The following is a 17186-nucleotide window of genomic DNA, read 5'->3' on the forward strand; positions in this document are numbered from 1 at the left end:
AATAGTCAGGCCTTTTCTGTCCACTCTCTGATGGCTGAATATTCATTCATTCTATATTTGCCTTCATCAGCTTGGCTGCTATAAAAAATGTTCCATAGACTGGGTGTCTTGTAAACAACAGAGATTTAATTCTCATCGTTCTGGAGACTAACAGTGCAAGATGAGGGTGCCAGCCTGGTGAGGATGTGGTCAGAGCATATCCACAGTCCAGGCCATAGACTTCTAACTCTCCCAGTATCCCATGCCAGAGGGCTCCACCCTCACAACCTCATTTAGTCCTAATTGCCTCCCAAAGGCCCCACCTCCTAATTAGCACATACGGGGGGTGTTGAGTTTCAGCATATGAATTTGGGGTGGGAGACACATTCAGTTTGCAACACTAGTGCATCTAGTATGTGTACTAGTTAGTGATACAGAGAAAAAGGTAAATCTCGTCCTTGACTTCAACAGACCTCTCATTCAGAAGGAAAGACAGACACATCCCAAGTAATTCAATAAGAAAATCAAGTCATTACATATGGAGTGAATATTGCAAAGGAAAAAGTAATATGCCCTCTGAGAACATTTATCAGGGATCCCTGAGGAGGTAACCTGGGAAGCTAGTGGGAGATGGGTAGGTGACATGGTGGCAACCTGGGTGGCTAAGGGGTGGGGATCAGTGTGTGCAGCCCTAGGGGGCAGCAGATGCAAAGGCCCTGGGGTAGAAAGAAACACAGCACATTCAAGAAAAGCGTATAGGCCAGCGTGGTTGGAGGGGAGAGAGACGTGAGCTGAGGCAGAGAGAAAAGCGGGCCAAATAATACAAGGACACAAAGCCTTGAGCCGCATCACCCAAGGGGGCAACCTGTCTGTCTCATCCCCAGTTTATGCCCTGGGAGCCCACAGATCTCTGCTTTCACTTGAGGCCTGGAGCACCAGTCACAGCAGTGTTTATTCAGGGTTCTGCCCCTATCCTCAGAAGGCTGCCTGTGCCCCCCTTTCTCTGAGGAACCCAGAGTAAACCAACTATCTTGTCATTTGCAAATGTCTCCTGATCTGCTGGCCTCACCACATCTAAATTATAGTAAAATCTACATTTTAAAACACTGTGGCAATGAACAACCCTCAAATCTCAATGGTTTATCTCACCAAAGTTTATTTCTTGCTCATACTACATATTCACAAACAGCTTGCAGGGGCTTTCTCCTGGGTGGCATCACCCAGAGACCCTGGCCGGCAGGGACTCAGGATCCCCACAGCTGGTGGGGCAGGGGGATTGGGCAAGAGGTGCACAGGCTCCTCAGAGCTCCCTCCTGGAAAGAGCACACTTGGCTGCTACCCACATATCCTGGGCAAAGCCAGTGCCCAGCCAGGCCTGCCCTCAGCAGCGACGGGGAGATGCCATTCCACTGTGTGTCTGGGAAGACACCAAACCAGGGATATGGTGCCTTCCACAGGGACCCAGGAGAATGCAAATAGATTGACTGGTCTGGAGGTCAAGGACACGTCTCTCAGAAACACTTAAATGTTGAGACACATGTGCCGAAATTTGAACAAGGAGACATTTTAGATGAGTAGGTGGAAGAGATGTCAGAAAGTGCTCTAAAAAGGAAATCGCATGTGCAAAGGCCCTGAGGAGGGGTAGGTTGCTCATCGGAGGACCTGAAGCCAGGAAGAGCGTCCGGGAGAAAGGCAGGGAAGAACATTTCATCACTGCCAGTGTTTGGAGTGTGGACTCATGGGGCTAATGTGTCAAGTCCGTTTTATTATCAGCTTCAGATTCTCCAGGGGAACTGTATCCCTTTTTGCCTGCACTCTGGGCTGACCACCGGCCCCGCCCTTGACCAAAGAAGACTGGAGGGGTGGAGCCAAGTGGGATATAGGGAGAGCATCTGGACAGGCTTTGTGGAAGTCCTGGTCCTAATCTTAAGAACCGTGGGAAGCCATTGGTGGATTCTGTACTGGGAGAGTGAAAGAGTGAAAACTGTGGGGTGTTGGACATCAGTTTCTAAGACCTTGGGTCATTCTGGGCATGGAGGCAGAAGCAAAGAGAAGGCTCTCGAGGAAGTGGGGAAGACAGGGTTGATAAAGTGGAAGGTGAGCGTTAGCTTACATGGGTGGCCACACCACCTATTTGCAAAAGCTGTTCTCTGCACACTTGAGAGTCAGGGGGAGAGAGCCCAAAGCAGCAGGGGCACTTGCAATTTTTGCCTTCATTTTTTTTACCCCATTTCTCTGATAAGTCTATATTCCACTCTTTTTTTTTTTTTTAAGTTTATGTATTTTAAGAGAGAGAGAGAGAGAGAGAGAGAGAGAGAATGAGAGTAGGGAAAGGGCAGAGAGGAGAGAGACCATCCCTAGCAGGTTCCACACCATCAGCACAGAGCCTGATGCGGGGCTCAAGCTCACAGACCGTGAGATCATGACCTGAGCCGGAATCAAGAGTCAGACACTTCACCAACGGAGCCACGCAGGCGCGCCTGGGTTCCACTCTTGAAGGATGCCTCACGCCTTTCATTATGGTCTCTACACTCATCAAATAAAAGATGGGAACGTTTGAAATCTTTATCTGCTTATTCCAGCATACGGCATACAGTGTGGTAACTCTCCGTGACTGTGAGGTCATCAGTTTGTCTCAAATTTATTCAACAATAAAGAGTGGATGAGGGAAGAACGGGCAGTGGGGGAAGGGAGCGATGATCCAACTATCCAGAAGGCTTTTTCACACCCCCTCCCGCATTAGCACTTTTGAGGAATCCTTCATGTTAGAATTTATCTACCAAGGCTGGGAAAGAAATAGCAGAATGGTAAATATCTGATTAGAGAAAATGCCTTGTAAGCCGCAATTCCATATATTGCAAGCAATAAAAACGTAATTGTTTGTTGACAGTGTATATTAGCTATGCACAGCTTGTGTCAATATAGTACTAAGACACTAGGGTCTAGGAATCTTTACTGGCAGCTCAGAAATATCATGGAACGAACTAGGGGAATAAAATCAACAAGGTCCACCCGGTCGGTGAATGCCATTCCCAGAGATCACTTCACGGGAGAGGCCTTGGAGAGGTGTGAGAGTCCTACATGCAGCTGTCTGTTGTTGAAGGAGGAGTGTCCCTAGACTGTCTGGGAAGGGCACCCAAGGGCATAATTGTGCAGGACATGGGTGACAGGCAGCTGCTGTGAATTGGGCCCATTTGGAGGTGGAGACACCCAGGGCTGGTTGGGGTGGGGCTTGGAGATCAGACCCAGATAGAGGTCTGGTCTCATTGGGGGACAGTTTGGTATTTTAATGCCAGGGTCCACTGAAGGCAGCAATCTGTCATCAACAGACATGAATATCCGGGTGTGGGGGAAGGGTATCTGCCACATGGGCATGTTGGAAGGAAGCCAGGAGAGGTGAGTGATGGCTTTGGGGCTGGAGTATGGTTCTGGTGGTCAGTCCTTTTCCAGCAATGACCCAGCCAGTGCTGAGTGTGTGTGTGTGTAGTGGGGGAAGGGTGGGGTACAATGTAGGAGAAAGAATACACAGGAGGCAGTGGAAGAGAGGGGGTCTGGCAAAGACCAAGCAGGGGCTCAAGGCTCAGTCTAGGAGGACTGAGTTTAGGTCAGAACTCATGGAGGTCTCAGGTGCTGTCCGGTAGAAACGTAGTGTGAGCCATAAATATAATTTTTAAAAGCTTTAAATTTTGAATTCATTATAGATTGACAGGAAGTTGAAAGGATAGTACAGGGGTTCCGTGTACCCTTCCCAGTTTCCCCCAATGGGCACATCTAACGTACCTACGGTAAAATATCAAAGCCAGGAGGCTGATGTTACAGTGTCATTTTCGCACCTGTATGCATTCACGTCACCAGCTCTGCAATCAGGGTGTAGACCTGTTCCATCGCCTCAAAGATCTCCCTCGTGCTGCTCCTTTATAGTCACCCCACCTCCCTTCCTCTCCCCATCCCTTGCCCTTGGCAGCCACAAATCTGTTTGCCATCTCCTTAATGTCATTCCAAGAACCCGATGCAAATGAAATCATCTGGTATGTCATCTTCTGAGATGCACTTCTTTTTTTTTTCTTTTTCCACTTCTCGTGATGCCCTTGAGATATATCCAAGTTGTTGCATGTATCAACAGTCCGTTCCTTTTTCTTGCTGAATAGTATTCCATGGTGTGGAGGTCCTGCAGTAAAGGGACTGGTGTTGGTCACTCACCTACTGAGGGACATTTTGGTCGTTTCCAGTTTTTGATTATTACAAAAAAAAGAAATGCTATGAACAAGTGTGGACAGCGTTTGGTGAGGACACCTGTTTTCACTTCTCTGGGATAAATGCCCAGGCGTGTGATTGCTAAATTGTATGATTAGGGTATGTGTAGACTTTTTTTTTTTTTTTTTTTTTAAGAAATGGCTTGTTTCCAGAGTGTCTGCCATTTTACATCCTACCAGTAAAGTCTGAGAGATCTAGTTGCTGTGCATCATTGTCAGCATTTGGTGTTGTTGCGATTTTTATTTTATCTGTGCTAATGGTAGGTAGTCGCATTTCACCATGGTCTCACTTTGCAGTTCCCGAATGGCCAGCGATGTCGAACATTTCTCATATGCTTGTTTGCCACTATTTTTAAAACGTTTGTTTGTTTGTTCATTTATTTATTTATATGAGAGAGAGAGAACATGAACGAGGGAAGGGCAGAGATAGAGAGGGAGACAGAGAATCCCAAGCAGGCTCTGCACTGTCCGTGCAGAGCCCCAAGCAAGGCTTGAACATGAGTCTTGGATCGAACATGGATCGATCCTTCGAACAAGGATCGAATGTGATCACAAGATCATGACCTGAACCAAAATTAAGAGTGGGACACTTACCTGACTGAGACACCTACGTGCCCCTTGCTTGTCATTCTTATATCTGCTTTAGTAACTGTCTCTTTGTGTCTTTTGCTGCTTTTTCAACTGGCTTGTTAGATCTTTGACTCACTGTCAGTCCTCGGGGAAAAGCATTCAGTCTTTGGCCATTAGGTGTGAGATTAGCTGTAGGATTTTTGTAGATGTTCTTTATCAAGCAGGAAATTTCCGTCTATCCTTAGTTTTCTGAAAGTTTGTGTTTTCCATCAGGAATGAGTGTTGAATTTTGTCAAGTGGTTTTTCTACATCAGCTTATATGGTCATGTGATTTTTCGATTTTTGACCTGTTAACATGGTGAATTACAATGATTGATTTTCAAATATATTTTAAATTTTTTTTAACATTTATTTGTCTTTGAGAGACAGAGGGAAACAGAGCATGAGTGGGGGAGGGGCAGAGAGAAGTGGGGCACAGAATCTGAAGCAGGCTCCAGTCTCTGAGCTGTCAGCACAGAACCCGATGCCGGGCTCAAACTCATGGACCGCAAGATCATGACCTGAGCCCAAGTCGGACACCCAACCAACTGAGCCATCCAGGCACCCACAAATATATTTTTAAATGTTTATTTATTTATTTTGAGAGAGGGAGAGAGAGAAAGAGAGAGAGAGAGCAGGGAAAGGGCAGAGAGAGAGAGAGAGAGAGAGAGAGAGAGAGAGAGAGAATCCCAAGCAGTTTCCTCTCTGTCTGTGCAGAGCCCTACACGGGGCTCGATCTCATGACCCTGGGATCATGACCTGAGCTGAAATCAAGGTTGGATGCTTAACCTACTAAGCCAGCCAGCTGGCCCTGATTTTCAAATATTAAACTAGCCTTACATCCTTGGAATAAACTCCACTTGGTTATGGTATATAATTATTTGTATATATTGCTGAATTCTGTTTGCTAATAATTTTTAAGGATTTTTGTGATTATATTCATGTGGGATATTGGTCTTTAGTTTCTTGATTTGTACTCTCTTGGTTTTGGTATCAGGGTGATACTGATCTTATAAAATGAGTTTGGAAGTGTTCCTTCTTTTCTCTATTTTTTGGAAGAGATTGTGTAGAATTGGTGTTAATTCTTCTTTATATGCTTGGTAGAATTCTCTAGTGAAACCATCTGGGCTGGTGTGTATCTTTTTTAGGGATTTTTTAAATTACTAGTTCAATTTCCTTAATAGTGATAAGGCTTTTCAAATGATCTATTTCATACTGGGAAACTTACAGTCGTTGGCGCTTTTCAAGGAACTGGTCCATTTCATCGAATCTGTCAAATGCGTGTGTATGATTTGCAGTATTTCCATATCATCCTTTTGATAGCCACAGGATCTGTTTTCTGTAACCTTTGCCAATTCTGGATATTCGTCAATCTGAAAGGTGAAAAATGAGTCTTGTGGATTTAGTTTCCATATTGTTTTTCATTTGTTGTGTGTGTGTGTGTGTGTGTGAGAGAGAGAGAGAGAGAGAGAGGAAGAGAGAGAGAGAGAGAGAGAGAGAGAGAGAGAGAGAGAGAGAGACTGAGCAGGGGAGGGGCTGAGGGAGAGGGAGAGAGAGAATTTTAAGCAGTCTCCATGCCCAGCACAGAGCCCTATGAGGGGTTCAATCTCAAAATGGCGAGATCATGACCTGAGCTGAAATCAAGAGTCAGAGGTCCAACCAACTGAGCCACCCAGGTGCCCCTGATTTCCATATTTTTAGTATTAAGTATGTGGATCATTTTTCTGTTTTTGTTTATTTAATCCTTTGTCATTTTCCTTTATACTTGTTTATCTTTTTCAGGTTGATTTGTAAGTGTTATTTATAGATTATGAATTCTTTCCAGTTTGTATTTTTCTCTGTATTTTTTTATTTTATTTTATTTATTTAGTTTATTTTGCTTTGCTACATGTTTTTAATTTTCACATAATTAAATCAACCGATATTTTTCCTTAATGCTTCTGGGGCTTCATGCTGTGTCCGTCAACAATAGATTGCAAGAGGTAGAACCCAAATCAAACTAGCTTGAGAACAGCAAAAAAAAAAAAAAAAAGGAAGGATGGATGGATGGATAGAAGGAAGGAAGCAAGCAAATAGATGATGAATGTTGGCTCGTGTAACCAGGTACTGCAGAGGTAGATGTCTCTGCATGGCGAGATCAAGGATCTCAACAATGTGCCATCAGGGTTCTGTCTCTCTTCTTTTACTTTCAGCTTTGTCTGTGTCTGTGTGGGATATCATTTTGTAAAGCAGCTAGGCTTTGGGTAATGTTAAAAAGATGGCTGACAGTCCCAAGCTTACATTCTAATGGTTTACAATCCAAAACTAAAAGACTCGGAATCTGTATATCCTACCCCACGGAAGGACTCAGAATGACCCTGCTTGGGTTTTGTTTCCTCCTTCTTCTCCATGCCTTGAACCAGTCTGTGAAGATGAGGGCTATGCCATGATTGGTCATTTGCCCGGTTCTGTGGCTAGTGAGTGCATAGGGTACCCCACGTAGTGACAGCTCCCTAGGAGAATGATGGTAGAAGGTAGGACCCAAATGAATCCTTTAAACATGTCACTCTTAGAAAGACCTTCCCCAGCATAAGATGATAAAAAAAAAATAGGTTGTTTTTTTCTAATATGTATGGTTTCACTATTTTACATATAAATTTCTTTTTTTAATGTTTATTATTCTGAAAGAGAGAGAGGGAGACAGAGAGTGAGTGGGGGAGGGGCAGAGAGAGAGAGAGGCAGATACAGAATTCGAAGCAGGCTCCAGGCTCCGAACTGTCAGCACAGAGCCCAATGCAGGGCTTGAACACATGGACCACAAGATCATGACCTGAGCTAAAGTTGGATGCTGGACCGACCTGGACACCTAGGTGCCCCTACATATAAATTTCTGACCCATGTTGGAAAGTCAGGGAAATGGAGACAGAAAGTCAGGGACAGGGAGAGGAGAGAATATGGGGTAATGTAGGCATCTTTTGCTGGGAGCTCTTATACTGGAAGAGAACATGATCTTGAAACTGATTTGGTCATCATAGCTCGATCACTTTCCTTCTCTGTTCCTTGAGTTTATTTTGAATTAATAGGAATCCTATAAGATTAGGATGGTGGGAAGGGCAAGGGCTTCATCTAGCAAAAGACTTTTCATGGTGGGCATTAACATATACCTGATTCATCTTGTCTGAACCCAGTGCTTATGATTCTAAGGGACATGTCGGCATCCAGATATTATATGACAATGGGAGGTATAGAGTGGGATCCAGGAGCACCACAGGTATCCCAAACTATTTGAAAATCAAGGTAAAGGTAAACCTTGAATTCCTTCCCAGAGCCCTGTCAGGGGTGCAGGAAGGAAGGGTGAGCCTCAGATAGGAGATGAAGGACAGAGGCAGACAGGGGACTGGCCATCTCACTACATCCTGTGTGTGTACTCAGGTCACCTGTGGGTTCCCAGCCGTGGACACCTTCTCTCCTAAAATATGTTCCCAAGCGTTCACTGAAGGCTTCATTATTTTACTTTTTTTTTAACATTAGAAGAATCTTTTACAAATGGTTCTTTAGTGCTGAAAACATATTATCTCAGGTTCAACAATTCCTTCCATTTCACCTCTGTTTCTTTTTCTTCACTGAACTCATAGAAAAAAAATTTTTTTTAAGCATTTTAATTTTAAAAGCATGTATAGTACGGTCCCATTTGTATGAAATTATTTCATTGATGATGGCCCCATCTATTGATCCCTCCATCTATTTGTACATCAACTGTCAAGAATGGTTATTTCTAGATTGCGTTGGGTTTTTTACTTTTTGCTTTCATCCTTTAAAAATAATAAGCACTTATTTGTATAAAAGCGGTAGACTTATTCCTTTTAAAGAATAAAGTCTGTGATGAGAAGCATCCACCTTCTGCTAATTATAGTTGAGTATATTTTCCTCAGTATGCAATAAATGTTGTCTGTTGACAATTACTAGTTGTAACTTTGTGGTGAAGTCTACCCAGAGCCAGAAAGGGAAGGGACAGGAGAAGACACCCAAAGAGAAGAAAGGAGTAAGAGACCTAACTGAGACAGGTCCTCCAGGTTGCAGGATGGCCCGTGGCTTCCGGAAAGTGGCCTCCCACGTGTCTGTGTCAGGAGACTGCTGGTTGCCGTCACCTCTGCTCCATCACCTCTTTGTCTTTGGACTCCTCGCTTATGCCCAATGTTAGGCTTCTTTCATATCCCTCCCTGTGCCTAAATCAGCATTGTGCATCCAGCAAGCACTCAATAAATGCATAACGGACGCTCACTTCCCAAGGGGGTCATTCTCCCTAAATCGCGCCTCTTTGTCTTCCAGGCTCACAGGCTTTCAGCTGCCAGCCACCATCGTCAGTGTGGCCACCACCCTCTCTCTGCGCCTCATCAGTGACTACGCGGTCAGCGCTCAGGGCTTCCATGCCAGCTACGAAGGTAGGTGCTTCATGGCCCCCACCATGGGGACCTGATGCGTCAGGTCGGAATAACCGTAGGCGGGGCCAGGCTGCTCTCAGCTGCGGGCAAGGGATGCTTCAGATTCAGAGCTCCCGCCTTCCACAAGGCTGCCTACTATCCAGTAACTCGGTTACCTAAATTGTCTGTGCCATGTTCCCAGGAAACTGAAAATTGAAATCAGAGTTCAGGTGTGGTAATTCATCTTGAGGGCCTGGTAGCATCTATTTCTCTGTCCCCTAAATGCATTTTGTTGTGTTTTTCTTTTTTTAATTCTGTTTTCTATTGGACTTAATTGTCCAAGTTACCTCTGCTTGGTTTTAGAAGTAAGAGAGAGAGAAAACCTAGGGAAAAGAAATTAAAAAAATAAGTAGCAGGAAAAAAATTCTGCTCCATATAGGGACTGCAAAGAGTCAGTTTTATATCATTCAGAAAAGAACAATCAATTTTTCCTTAATAGCACAGATTAGGGTTTCTTGGTTTGAGTTATGCAAATAATTTCCACTTCTCTCGGCTTGTTTAAATATGGTGTTGGCATTCAAATTAACACTAATATCTTCAGATTATACACTATTATTATTATTAACTTTATTATATTAGTTCAGAAGGAGGTACTTCTAGATCTCTGTCATTTCCCTAGGAAATTTACATCTCATTAATAGGTAATTATGCTGCTCTTGGCTAAGACCACACTGCTATTTTGTGTTGAGATCATTAATAGGCATATTTTAAGACTGCTAATGATAATTAATAGCAGTAATGACATAACACCCTAGTAAAGCATGCCAGTTATTCAAAAACTTTCTTTCCCTTACCTCCAAGAACTTAAAGAATAGGTGATGCTTTCTTGAATGAAGCTATAGCAATATGGAAATAGATATCACCTTTGTCCTGGCTAGAAATACACCATGGAAAAAGGGCAAGTCCTACCTCCTTGGCAAAGCCCACCCCTGGTAGTAGGGGTGTGAGGGATAGAGTCTGATGCTTCAACCTCAGCATTTGAGGACTCCTGAGAAAGGTCTAAATTAGTCTTAACCAAAGGTTCCTGAGAGGCTCTGTAGAAAGTTCTGCATGCCTTTAACTGAGGGCTTCTGAAATAATCCCAGATCACTTTAACTGAGGGCTCCTGACACAACCACAGTCTCCTTTAGCTGAGGGCTCCTGACAAAGACTTAAGTATCTCTAAAGGACTCTTGAGATAATCCAGTTTCTTTAGAAAAACAAAACAAAAACAAAAGCAAAAACAAAAAACAACGATCAGTTTCTCCCAATATCAAGCCTGTAATCTTGGTTATTCTAGCTACATCTTCGCCCTGAATCTTTGTCCCTGAACCCAAAGGAATTCTCTCAAAGTCTGAGTTACAGCCTCTTCAGAAGAGGCCTCTTCAGAAACTCCTTACAGTATCTCTGGTCATGAGTTCCTTCTATGACATACTAGCCTTGGGGAGACTGGCTGTGTTTGGGGGCGGTGGTGGAATGAGTCAGTGACACCAGAGTTGATGCCTGCAGAGATGCTGGGAAGGACTGACCCAGGGGGACCTGGCTGGGCCCTCACGATGTCCTCACTCAGCAGTCATTGTAGATATTTAGCTGAGGCCTGGATTTTCATAAGGCTTTAGGGAAAAAGTGTCCTATTGATTCCTAACCACATTGTCCCCTCTGCGGAACAATGCCAAGCACCTTTCCACCACATAGAGCAGATCTGAGGTTATATTCGCTGAGGCCTTTTAAATCAGAAGTTGTACATAGCCTGGACATGGAGGGTCTACCCTTGAAATTAGGGCCAAAATTCTGAATGTAATGGATATGTGTATTTTTTTAAGAAAAGGTCTAGAACAGAGATCAACAAACTATGGTCCCCTGGCTAAATCCAGCCCATGGCTTGTTTTTGTAAATAAAGTTTTATTAGAATGCAGCTAAGCCCATTTGTTGATGTACTATATATGACTCCTGGCAGGTCCTACAACTTAAGAGTCAAGCTACCGCTGCAGAGATCATGTGGCCTACAAAATCTAAAATATTTAGTCCCTGGCCCTTTACAGAAAATGTTTGTTGACCCTCTGTCTGGGGCTGCACTACCCAGCGTAGTAGCCATTTGCCACAGGAGAATATTTACATTTAAATTAGTCAAACTTAAATAAAATTTACAGTTCATTTTCTCACTCACACTAGCTTCATATCAAGTGTTCAATAGCCACATGGTGGCCACCACAGTGGACAACACAGGTAGAGAACGTTTCTGTCATTGCCGGAAATTCTACCGGAAGGAGCTGAACTAAAGCTTCCATCAGATTCACCAAGGGTCTGTGATTCAAAAGAGGCCATACAATAGTGAAAAAGAGTAGAGGCTGGTGGGTCCCTCCTTCTACCTGCCTGGCACAGAGGAGGCAGTGCAGACATGAGAATGCTGCAGGACCAGTGGGCCAGAGGAAGGGCCTGCCCTAGCTCAGCCACATAACAGTGACATTGGTGGTAAGAAGACAAAACCTTGCAGGCGAGGCCCAGGCAAACCCTGAACCAGTGCAAACAGGTGGCTGTGGCTGAGTGAGCCCCCATGCGGTCACCCATGCAGGGTTTCTTCTGACTCCAGTCTGTGTGGCTGCTGTCTTTGTGCTGCCTGGCAGAGTGGCTCGTAGATGCGTGTGCTAACAAGGGAGCCACCCACAGAGAGGCCAAGGCTGGGGCTCTCACCAAACCTCACTGATCTGGCCCAGGGACTGGACCACGGGGGTGCATTTGGAAGAGTGTGAACTGCACCGATTTGTGGAACACCTAAAGTTGGGGTGGGAGGGCAAAAAGTGGAGAGGGTGGGAGGAGCCAGTAGGGGCAGCCTCTGCTGGGAATAAACCACGTGCTGCATGCATTCACCACGGTGGCCTGGGCCTGTCTGTCACCGGGCTTATCAACAAGATACCAGATAATCCCACATTTGGGGGTTGACTGATAAACACTAGCTTCTTAGGCCTATAACTGACTCACTGACCTTGGGCAGAATTTTTGGAACTACCCGGGCCTCACTAGAGGGGGCTGGGGAGATCCAGTAGTCAGAAAGACTGTGAAGATCTGGCTCTCTGGGAGAGAGGTCAGCCCCTCCCTCCATCACGGAGTCTGCCTCAGTCATTTGTGCCAGACAGTCGTAGACAGACAGACAGACAGGCTCCAGCAGAGGAGGCCCCCCTACCAGCCCGGACTGCCCCCAGCCAGGACGGCCCCCTTACATTCTCTAGTCAAGACAGTGCTGCATCCGTTTAAAAGAAAACATCAAACATTGGGTCCCTGCTCTCGGCAGCTCCCTTTGGCTGATGTCCCCGAAAGTCTGCTATCAAAGCGAGTTTGCCTCCTCCACCGCATCCGGAGAGTGAAACATACAGATAAGGAATCGAACCGCTGCGGGGGTCTTTGGAGAAAGGTGAAGTCAGGTGAAGGGTGTCAGCCCACAGCAGCTGCCGCTTCAAGGGAAAGATCAAAAAGGCCAATCGTCTAACCCCTGGGATGACAGGAGATGCTTGATTTGTAATCCCCGGGGACGAGAGTGTGGGCTGTGGCCACGGACCAGAGGGAAGGGGATCAACTTGTATTGAGTGCTGACTGTATGCCAGGCACTTTACATACATTATCTCACTTAATCCCCACGGTGGCCCTGCGGACCGACATTGCTATCTCTATCTTACAGATGTATGAGCTGCGCGCGACTTGAGAGTTTTGTGTTCAGCTTAAGGCTACCTGATGGCCAGAAGTTTTTACGTGGCTTCTCTGGCACTAAAGACTATACCTTTCTGTGCTGCACTCCCTGCCAAACTCCTGGAGTAGGGCAGAGATTGGTGACTCCATTTCATGGGCAGGTAAACTGGAGCTAAGTCAGAGGCAGGGGAGGACACGGGAAGCCTGCCTCAGCTCCAGTGCGCCTCCAGGCTGGTGTCAGGGTCTTCCCGGGGGAGGCAACAAGAGATATGTCCAGAGCCTCTAAGCTAGGGCTGCCAGATAAACTACAGGATGCCCAGTTAATTTGAATTTTAAATTATTCAGATTTAAACACTTGAATATTTTAAAGTGTAAGTATATCCCAAATATTCCACGGGATATACTTATACTAAAAACTTACCCATTGTTCATCTGAAAGGCACATTTAACAGAGTGTCCTGTATATTCATTTGCTGGCTCTAGTAACCCTTTCTCGGCACAGAGTCCCCAGGAGTCCTCACCCCATTCACTTCCCCCTCCTCCTGACCTCCAGATCTGCCCCCACCCCATCCTGCTCTGCCCAGCTAGGGCTGCCCATCCGCTGCAGAGGGTCCAGCCTCACCTCTGCCATTCCAGCGAGTGTACATTTAAACAGCTCTCTGCACATGCACATGGGCACCTGCACATAAATGCAGATCCATACATATCGGGAATTATGCTATGTGCTCAGTTCTGTAATCTGGTTAACGAGGACAGAGTTTTTCTATGTTAATAAAAGTAGCCTGGCTTTGTTTGTCCTTCTTAATGAGTATCAGCGAGGGAGCCATTGTGGTTTGTATGTATCACAATTATTTAACCAGTAGCCTTCTGTGGACACTTAGGTGAAGAACATTCTTGTACATACAACTTAAACCCTCATCTAATTATCTTCTTAGAATAAATTCTTGGAAGTGCAATTGCTGGGTCAAAGAGTGGGTAGATTTTACATTTTAATACATAATTTCAGTGTTCTTAGAGAGGTTATACTGATATACACCTCCACCAACAGCACACGTAGGTCTATCCCTCTGCCCCCTACGTTGCACATTGGTGAGTTTTAAGTCAGTTTCATTGGTTAAAATGGGTGAAAAATGAAATCTCATTTGTTGTTATAATTTGCATCTCTTTGATGATAGGGAAGGTTGAGCCCCTGTCATCACTTACTGGCCTTTTGTAGAGCATTTTGTAAATTGCCTGTCCCACCTCTGCCCATTTTTCTGTTGAGGCGCTAGTATTTTTTCTTATCTTTTTTGTAAGTGGTTTTTGCATATTAAAGATATTAAAGTTATGCGTTTCCTTTTGATGTGCAGGAGCTTTAGTTTTTATGCCACCGGTTTTAAATTAAAAAATTTTTACTTTTATGATCTACCTTTGGTGTCATGCTTAGAAAGGCCTCTTCTATGCCACAATCAGATAAATATTCATACAAATGTTCATCTTATTCTTTTAGAGTTTTATTTTTACATTGCACTCTCAAATCCCACTGGAATTCAGTTGTGTTTGTCTTAGTTTCTGCGACGGTTTCCGTCCCTGCCCCACCGGTGCTCTGCCTGTCTGTCCTTCATTCTCCCTCTTCGAGTATGTGGAAGCCGTCCTTTCTCAGTTTGCCCCCGGTGATTCTCTCCCTGATATTTCGGCCTTGTCTTCAGGTATTATTTCTCCCAGCCTAGCTGCCAGACTTCTCGCCTTCTCCACACACAACTCTCAAAGACTGTGTGGAGATGTTTCTGTCTATTCCAGACTCCTCAGCAGGTAAACAGGAGTTATTATAAGCCGATCAGAAATGTCAATTAGATGAGTCTCTGCAGGTTTTAAATGCCTGATCTTGGTTGCACCTTTGCGTTTTAGGACCATTAATCTCGAGCAGTCCGTCTGACACTTTGGCGAAGGAAAGCCCATCCCTGAGTGCTAAGTCTTAGTCGATCAGATCTATTTAATCATCGAGATCTGAAAACTGGTATTTATTTCTGCTTAGCTAAATCTGTCATCGTGGGATTTCACTATCAAAACATAGGAGGCTTCCTTAAAAATCAGGCCTCTCCACAGATTCTAGAAGGATGAAGGACCCTTATTTTTGCAAATTCCCTGGTAACCATTAAGGGGAAAGGTGGCATAGTACAATGATTGAGACCTCAGATTCTGGATTCACCCATATCTGGAATCAAATCCCATCTCTCTCATTCACTTGCTGTGAGACCTTGGCCAAGTAATTTCATTTCTCTGAGCTCTGACCTCCACATCTGTAAAATCAGGATAAGAATATGCTTCACAGAGCTGTGAAGACTAAGGAAGAGAATGCACAAGTCCCACGATGTGTTCAGGACAGGGCCTGGCAAATTATCCCTGCTCGATAAATATCAGTGGATTAACGAAGTCACCCTCATGCTAACCTCACTTGCCTGGGACTACTTCAGGAGATGGAAGAAAAGATAATGTCATCACCAGAGGTCACAGCCCCAGCTCTGCCTCAGTCAGTCCCCTGGCTCCTGAGTTTGCCTAAAACCCTCATGCTGTGTCTAGTCTACAAACAGACCGTGGCCTCTCTGGGAAAGGGGCGGAGTTGTCCATCACCGTGAGCACCAGGACTGCCTGTGAGGGCACCCACTGGACAGGGATGAGGCCTCAGGTCCTGCCACTAGGCGGACCAGAACTGTCCAGGTCAAGGCCGGGAGCTTAGCCTTTTCATGGCCTCTGCTCTTTCCATCAGAGAAGGTTGGCTCTAGAACTAAATATGCTCATAACACGTCCAGCAGGCTCTATACATTGGGGATTGGACTCATGAACTTGAAAGCTGTGACTGTCTTTGCAGACACACGTGCACACACACGTGTACACATGCATGCTCACACATGCACATGTGTGCACACACACATGCGCACATACACACACACACACCACTTCCCTGTATTTCCTTTCATCTAATTCACATGCCCTGAAGCCCACCCACGAACCACTAGTCCACCTGAAAGAATGATCCCAGAGGGGCTGACATCACCCATAAAGTTGATGGTAGAGATTCTTTCATTCACTGAGCTAATATTTACTGAGTGCCTACTGTGTGCAGTTGCTGATTTTTCAACCGAACCTCACCTTCACAACCACGGTTCCCCCCCTCTGCCCCCATCCACCTGTACTCCCAAAGGGCACCAGAACAGGGGAGGAGGAGGACGCACTCAATACAGTGTCACTTCTGAAAGAACACCTTCGTGTGCTTTTGCTGCCAGTGGAAGGTCAGCAGTGTCACCCCTGGGGGTCAGATAGACACGTCTGTAGGGGACAGAAGAACAAAGATGGAGGTCCCTTGGGTGCTAGACGAAGAGAGGCGGGTTTGCAGCAAACTTCGGACCAGGGCGTGCTTTCGTGGCTTTTGGAGGTGGAGCAGCGTTGAAGGTGAACATGACACTGTGCACACAGGGAAACTTGGGTCCAGAAATGGGCCCTCCTGATTTTATTCCTTCCTATAATTAGGCCTGCTGATTCCCCATCTCCCAGTCTCTACCTCTTGGACAATTTCCTCATTCTGAAAGGGTTTCCCAATTCTGGGACATTATGCAGACATTTCAAAATTGGGCTAATGGAAGCTATTCAACTGTGTGTGTGTGTGTGTGTGTGTGTGTGTGTGTGTGTGTGTATATATATATATATATATATGCAATTTGCACCATTCAGCCTGCTCTGGACCAGAACAGCAGGCCTGGTGAGGCCTCCTCTAGGGTGGGAGGCAATGAATGTCCATTTCCTCATGCCCAGGAGGGATGGTGCTTCCTGAGTGAACCTGCTCCATTTCTGATGGCTCTGCCTTGGGAGTTGGAGAACATTCCTTTTAATCAGTACTGTGGAGTAGCAAATTAATACATAGAGATGTGACATTTGAGACAAATTGGGCAGCACGTCTCAATAAGTGGGGAATCAGGATGAATTTCATATCACGTCCTCAATAATTCCACAAACAGTTCATCATGCACAGTGATATTTCCCCCCTTTGGGGAAGAGCATTAACATAATTTGACGATGATATCATACCAAACTCTAGTGCCCTGACCCTCCTCACGTCAGTGTTTTAGAAGACACGGTGATGAAGGGGAAGGAGCCTTTTCAGGTGGCCAGACTACCTGCAGGTAAGGTGGACATCCACTTTAGTTCTCTGCCTTCATTCATTCATTCATTCATTCATCATGCATTCAAC

The 17186-nt window shown here is 45.2% G+C and overlaps 1 protein-coding gene across 1 annotated transcript in view; it reads left to right on the forward strand.

Moving 5' to 3' along the window:
• CSMD2 (CUB and Sushi multiple domains 2) overlaps positions 1-17186 on the forward strand; it is a 600568-nt gene that overhangs the window by 97938 nt on the left and 485444 nt on the right. Inside the window, 1 exon segment of the mRNA XM_058718151.1 lies at positions 9150-9262. Coding sequence (XP_058574134.1) covers positions 9150-9262 — 113 coding nt within the window.

The sequence above is a fragment of the Neofelis nebulosa genome, chromosome 2, assembly GCF_028018385.1.
Source record: "Neofelis nebulosa isolate mNeoNeb1 chromosome 2, mNeoNeb1.pri, whole genome shotgun sequence".
NCBI classification, from domain to species: domain Eukaryota; kingdom Metazoa; phylum Chordata; class Mammalia; order Carnivora; family Felidae; genus Neofelis; species Neofelis nebulosa.